The 6,000-nt window shown below is 51.1% G+C and overlaps 2 protein-coding genes across 5 annotated transcripts in view; one reads left to right on the top strand and one right to left on the bottom strand.

Moving 5' to 3' along the window:
* Positions 1 to 725, bottom strand: part of PHTF2 (putative homeodomain transcription factor 2) — a 73,076-nt gene extending 72,351 nt beyond the window's left edge. For both annotated transcript variants that reach the window (XM_040595602.1, XM_040595601.1), the window contains exon 1: positions 612 to 725. The gene's annotated coding sequence lies outside the window, so the exon portion shown is untranslated. The remainder of the gene's footprint in view (positions 1 to 611) is intronic.
* A 521-nt stretch (positions 726 to 1,246) lies between these two features.
* On the top strand, positions 1,247 to 6,000 carry TMEM60 (transmembrane protein 60). 3 transcript variants are annotated; one of them, XM_040593958.1, is made up of 2 exons: positions 1,247 to 1,364; positions 5,336 to 6,000. In XM_040593958.1, exon 2 carries the CDS (start codon positions 5,378 to 5,380, stop codon positions 5,780 to 5,782), a length of 405 nt encoding a protein of 134 aa, XP_040449892.1. In that variant the 5' UTR covers positions 1,247 to 1,364; positions 5,336 to 5,377; the 3' UTR covers positions 5,783 to 6,000. The 3 variants fall into 3 exon arrangements, with proteins under 3 accessions (XP_040449892.1, XP_040449891.1, XP_040449893.1); XM_040593957.1 differs by having other exon boundaries at positions 1,250 to 1,410; XM_040593959.1 differs by lacking the exon at positions 1,247 to 1,364 and adding an exon at positions 1,624 to 4,282.

Raw genomic sequence — 6,000 nt, forward strand, 5'->3', positions numbered from 1 at the left:
GAGGCGTAACTGAGCGCCTACCACCCCATAAACTTGGCCATCGGAGGCCAACGCGCCCGGTTCCCGGCGGCTCCCCGGCGCGGCGCGGCCCCTCCAGCGGCTGGCGCGGCCCGCACCTGATGCGGTGACACGGCGTGGCGGGAAGGGCCCGCCCCGCGGCCGCCCTCGGACCCCCGGCGGGAAGGGCCGGGGGGCGCCGCGCCGCCTCCCGCCTGAGGGGAACCTCGGCGCGGCAGAGGCCGCGGGCCTCCCGCCCTTTCCCCGGGCAGGCTCCCCCGCGGGGGACGGCGGGCCGCCGGCGGACCCGCTCCGGGGCCAGGGCAGCCGCGGCAGGCGGCCCCGCCGCGCCCCCTCGGTGATGCGCGCACCGCCGCCCCCCGCCCCGTCACCCCTCACCCAGCGGGCACCGCCGCCTCGCCCCGGCCGCGGCTCCGCAGCCGCCCCGGCCACCCGCCCCCCCGGCCCCGCCGGGCCGGTCGGCCCCTTCCCCAGCGGCGCGGGCAACTCGGCGCCCCGCTTCTCCCCTCCCGCCGGGGCGGCGATGCCCCCGCACCACCCCACCCCCCACCCCCCGCCCCTCCAGCGCTGACCGAGGGGGATCCCGACCTTACCGGTCGCCCGGTGCCGCGGCGAGGCGGCGGAGCGGGCCAGCGCGCGCCGCAGACAACGGCAGCGAAGGGAGCGCGAGACGGCGGAGAGGCGGCGGGAGCGCGCGAGGCAACAGCTGGGGGGGGGGCGGGGGGGAGGGAGGAGGGGGAGGATGAGGAGGCGCGCGCCCGAGCGGCGGCAGCGCCAGAGCAACAGCAACAGCGCGCCACCCGAGAGGGCGCGCGCCGCCGAGCCGGGGGCGGAGCTGCGAGCGGGCCGGTGGCCAACGGCGTCCGTTCCGCCCCGAGGGTGGGGAACCAGGCGTGACTGGCGGCGGCGCTGCCCAATGAGAGAGCGAGGGAGGTGGGGCTGGCTTAACGGGCAGATCCCGGGCAGGGGCGGGGCCGGTGTAACAGGCAGCCTCCTGCACGAATTGGCGGCGAAAAGAACGGGGAGGGCGGGGCTCGAGCCTGACAGCCGCTGGCCGCGAGGGGGCTGGCTTACCTTGATGAACGCCTTCACGACCGAGTAGCTGAGGGGGGGAGGCGGGGACGGATTTGAGCGACGTCGTCTCTACCCAGTGGCAGCAGGGCGCGGTAGGACGCGCGTCCGCGCCGCCCAATAGCACAGGCGCGGGGCCGTGGGGCGGGAGGCGGTAGGTTTCCTACGGCAGAGGGAGCGGGCAGAGCCCGGCCTCCCCCTCACCTGCGCGCTGGCCCCGCGTAGCAGGGCGGGAGGGGGATGCGCCGAGACCCTGCGCGGGGACGCGGCGGCGGGTCCGTGCGAGGAGGGCGGTGGCGCAGGGCGGCCCGGGCCCGTGCGGTAGGCGGCGGCGGCGGGGGAGTGGGGAAGGGAAGGGATAGGGGGCTTCTACCTCAGGCTGCCGCACGGCGCCCGGCCTTGCTCTGCGAGTAGGCCTCCGCCGCGGTGGGGGAAGGGGGGCTTCCCAGGGGGAGCCGGTCGGCTCGGCCACGGGAGAAACTGAGCGAGGCGGCGAGGCCGGTGGGAGCGGGGCTGTGGCGGAGGCCGGTCTGCGGCGGAGGCTGGGCTGCCCGGGGTCGGCCTCTGGTGGCTGGGCAAGGGCGAGAGGCCTGGGCGGCCTGTGGGGCACCGGCTAGGCCCTGCTCTGTTCGGCAGCCGCTCCAGCCGTGGCCCCGCGGGGCTGGGCCCGGGCTCCCGGAGACGCTGTCGCCGCCCGGGGCAGTAGGCACTGGGCCATCCCCGGGCTGCCTGACGGAGGATCGCGGCCGGGGCCGGCCCGGGCCGTGCTGGAAACCGCCCGGCTGTTGCAGAGGACGGGAGGGGGCTGTTAGATCGCTGTGGCGCCTTTGCTTAGCCCGGCTCTCTCGGCTGGATTGCCGGTTTCCTCGGCCTGTTCTTCTGAAGAGTCTCCCAATACGTATTTTTTCAGCCAGATTCAGCACTCGGGAGTCCGTTTCGCTGAAAAGCGGTAAAACAACCGCTCAAGTGAAGGGGACGTTGTAGCTTGACTTTATTTACACTTTAAAATCTACGTAGGCAACCTGAACTGAGAATGCATCAATTGCAAGGAAAACTTGTGAATACCTAACCTGTATTCGAATCGCACTAGTTTAAATGTAGTTTTAAAATGGGGCTGCTGGAATATTTCTTTCTAGGTGATAAATTACTCATACCTCCTGAACTAGCTTTAAAATGTTATTTAATCAAGAGAGAGTTTAATTTGGTTTCTGTATAATAGAATTTTCTGAACTCTGTTAGGCAATGTTCAAGGTCTAAATTTAAATGTATAGATCTGTGTTATCATTAATATTGAGCTGAATGTTATGTGTAAGTTTCCCTCCTCTTTATTTTTTTCTTCCTAAAAAGGACATAATTAGCTATCATATTCTAATTATGTAGTTCATCCCATCAAGGTCAGTAATGCTACTTAGTATTTCTCATTACTGAAAATTTTCACTTCCTACTAATTGTGTGAGTTCTATAAGGATTTGAGTGCTTTTTTTTTAATTTTTACACTGCATTTGATGTTCTTTCAAGTGTTTTCATGGAAGAGCTAGTTCAAGACTCGTGCCATATATGCATCCTTTTTCCAGTGTTAACCATCATGTTGTGATAGCTGGGCTCTAACTGAGAATCTGCCCATAATCACCTTTCTTTTCTAGTGAGACATTGTCAAGTGCTCTGTGTAATCAAATCCTTCATCATTGTCAGCTGTAGCCCCAGCTGCCAGTCTTTAAAATTGTTAGCTTCCTTTATGTGGACTATAAAATCTCAAAGTATACTTAGGTTTTCTTGAGTTTTCATGAAGAAAAGCCTCTAAAATTGAATGGAGCCTTCCAGTCTTGCCCAATCTTGCAGTTACAGCTCTTAATCAGGTCAGAGAAAGGCAGCATAAGGTCCCCTGCTGAGTTTTCTGCCTGTGCTCTTTAAAATTGCTACAAAGTGGTTCTGAACACTTAGGAAAACTGAAAATCTCTTTTCATCAAGTAAGCAACCTTCAAATTGAGCAGCCCCATCTAATACGTCTTTGGTAGCTTTCTATGTCTTCCAGAGACAGTTGATAGCACCTTCTTTGAGTATCTGATAACCTAATACTTCTAAGTGTTGAATTCCTTTTTTTCCTTTGAGGCCCAAGTTCCCAGACTGTTTCTTTGGTTTCCACTTTCTCCAGTTTGCCAATACGTGATTCTCCTTCTTGTAGTATCTGTAGCACTGATTTCTAGAACTACTTTCCAAAAACTTTCTCATGAAAGGAATGTTGAAACGTTGTTTCAGATAACTACTCTTCACTTTAGCTGCAGACTTGTACTTGAGAATATTGGGAATGTTTTCAAAATCCTGGAAATCCTTGAGGCAGGTGATAGTAATTTTTCTGTAATCCTCTGCACATACCAGCTGGTTTAGGTATGTTTATAACAAAGAAAGAGCAATGCTATCTAAACCTCCTCCATATTTTTTTTTTCTACTTGGTAATTAACTCTTATATTGAGCATCACTGCTAAGCTTCACCCCTTCCGTAAGGAGGCGGCCTGGGTTCCACCCTTTTGGTTTCACCAACAGGCTTTCACCAGACCCTTTGGTGATCGGAGCCAAACTGAGACAGCAAAAAGCAAACTACAGAAAACCTATTTTAAACTTTTTTTCGGCTAGTTCAGCTCAAGGAATTGGCCTGCTCTGGGTCATGCAGGTGTCAGCCCTGTCACAAGGGAGGGGATGTGCTGACAGTAACTCAAGTTTAGATTACTTTAGGCTAAACTGCATCTCTTCCTTAAGAGAAATCCCACTGCTATCCACAAAATCAAATCCATTGAAACTTCAAACCCAGACTGAACAAAAAAGTAGGTCTGTTGAGCTGTGTATCAGAAGATAAGAATTACATTGTAGGGTAATTTTAGTTGTGTACAAAATTATTATCCCTTGGCTCCAATGTAGCAGGTCATCTCCTAACCAGTTAAGCCAACAGCTTTTACTTCCCTGTCTGGTTCTGATGTTTATCTGATCACACAGTTGATTCAACTTGCTAAACCTGGCAAAAAAAACACTAACTCAGTTAAAAAGAAAAAGGTGCTAATAGTGTTCTGCTTGTTCAGTGAGTTTAACAGGCTTAATCGGGTGATCTTGTGAGCATGAGTAGAAGAAGCAGCAGCTTTGTGGCCGGGACACAGAGGGGAGAGGGGAAGCAAGTCTTGTCCTTCTCTTGTGGTGGCTGATGGTGAGAATTAGATGCTTCAGAACATATCATCTCACTTTCAGTAATTTAAATATTTTTGTAATCTGGAACAAATCAAAACTCAGTTTATTATTTCAAGTTAAAGAATACAAGTGCTCTAAAGGGAAATACCAAACTTATAAAAATCTCAATTAAGAAATCTATTCTAGCACTGTTCTGCTGTATATATTAATTATCTAGCTTTGTGGCATGAAATCTTCAGGAAGATGAAAGTTCTTCTCACCCCTGCCTTTTATACTTCCAGTGACTTTTTATACTTCCAGTGAAAATCTTCTGGCAGATGCAGTGGTAAAAGCCTTTCTGTTAGGAATATAAAAACTTTTATGGCTGTAGTGGCAGATGCACATATCCTTGTTTTTCCTTTGTCATGACTACAGAGAAATTTAAATACACTACCAAGCCAATAAACCTAAATAGCATTCCTGTCAGCTAGCGCCTGCATACTTTAGATACCTGCCAGAAAGCAAACATCATCTGTAGTGGTCAGTAGTTTCAAGACTGCTGCTTGACAGAGAGCAGTAGTAGTGCATATGGTCTGGTCACTTGAGCTGCAGCTCTGGAGAGTACAGGATCTTTCAGATGGTTTGATACTTGTGCTTGTTGGTTGGTTCACACTTCACTATGTTCGGGCTTTTTTGTTATAGAGAGAGAATTGTTAGGTTTATTTTCAAGTGTTCAACTATGAGTGCCTCCGTACTGGAGGAAAATTGATCTAAACATATTCTTGGCATAAAAAAATCCCTAAATGAGTTTGACAGCCAGTTTAGGATTAAAGCACAACTTGTTTCACAGAAAAAATTTAGATGAAGGCAGTTTACACAGCTGACTTCAGGCACTTAAATAGTGGTGGACAGGACTAAACTAGAGTGCTTTGGGAATGGCAGTAATAAAAGGAATGCTGGGAAGCATTATGTAGGTGAGGTTAGAAGGGGTGGGAAAACAAGAACAAGACATTAGTCTCCTGTAAGTAATATGCCTAATAATTGTGTAGTGACATCTTTTGATGCTTTTCCTCCCCCCTTTTTGTTTTGTTAGGTTGTTGCTGACAGTGAAAGACTTCTTCTCAAAGCTGTTTAAATGAGAATGTCCCTGGCACAAAGAGTACTACTGACATGGCTTTTTACGTTACTCTTCCTGATCATGCTGGTGCTAAAGTTGGATGAGAAAGCACCATGGAACTGGTTCCTCATTTTTATTCCTGTCTGGATATTTGATACTATTCTTCTAGTTATGCTAATTGTAAAAATGGCTGGACGCTGTAAATCTGGCTTTGACCCTCGTAATGGCTCCCAAAACATCAAGAAAAAAACCTGGTATCTCATTGCAATGCTACTTAAATTAGCCTTCTGCCTTGCCCTCTGTGCTAAACTGCAACGATTTACTACGATGAAACTAGCCTATGTATTTATCCCTTTGTGGGCCTTGCTTATTGGGGGTATGGTTGAACTTGGATATAATATCTTCTACGTACGAAGAGACTAAGCCCTACTACATGGTTTTCAACACAGATTTGTGGCAAAATGGTAATAATCCAGGAATTTGCTACCAACTTGATCTCTAATTTAGAAGGCCAAATAAGAAAGCAGTCAAGATCGAGACTTATCTAAACCAGGCTGAAGACTGAAGTAGATTTGTTCTATTTTTTTTATTTCAAAATTGTCACATATGCTCTTGTAAATAAAAGTACTTGTTCAATGTAA

This window comes from Falco naumanni, chromosome 5, assembly GCF_017639655.2.
Source record: "Falco naumanni isolate bFalNau1 chromosome 5, bFalNau1.pat, whole genome shotgun sequence".
In the NCBI taxonomy this organism is placed as follows: Eukaryota; Metazoa; Chordata; class Aves; order Falconiformes; family Falconidae; genus Falco; species Falco naumanni.

What these genes read in the sequence shown, in the direction of transcription:
- TMEM60 (XM_040593958.1), top strand. Translation starts at nt 5,378, where the DNA reads ATGAGAATGTCCCTGGCACAAAGAGTACTACTGACATGGCTTTTTACG.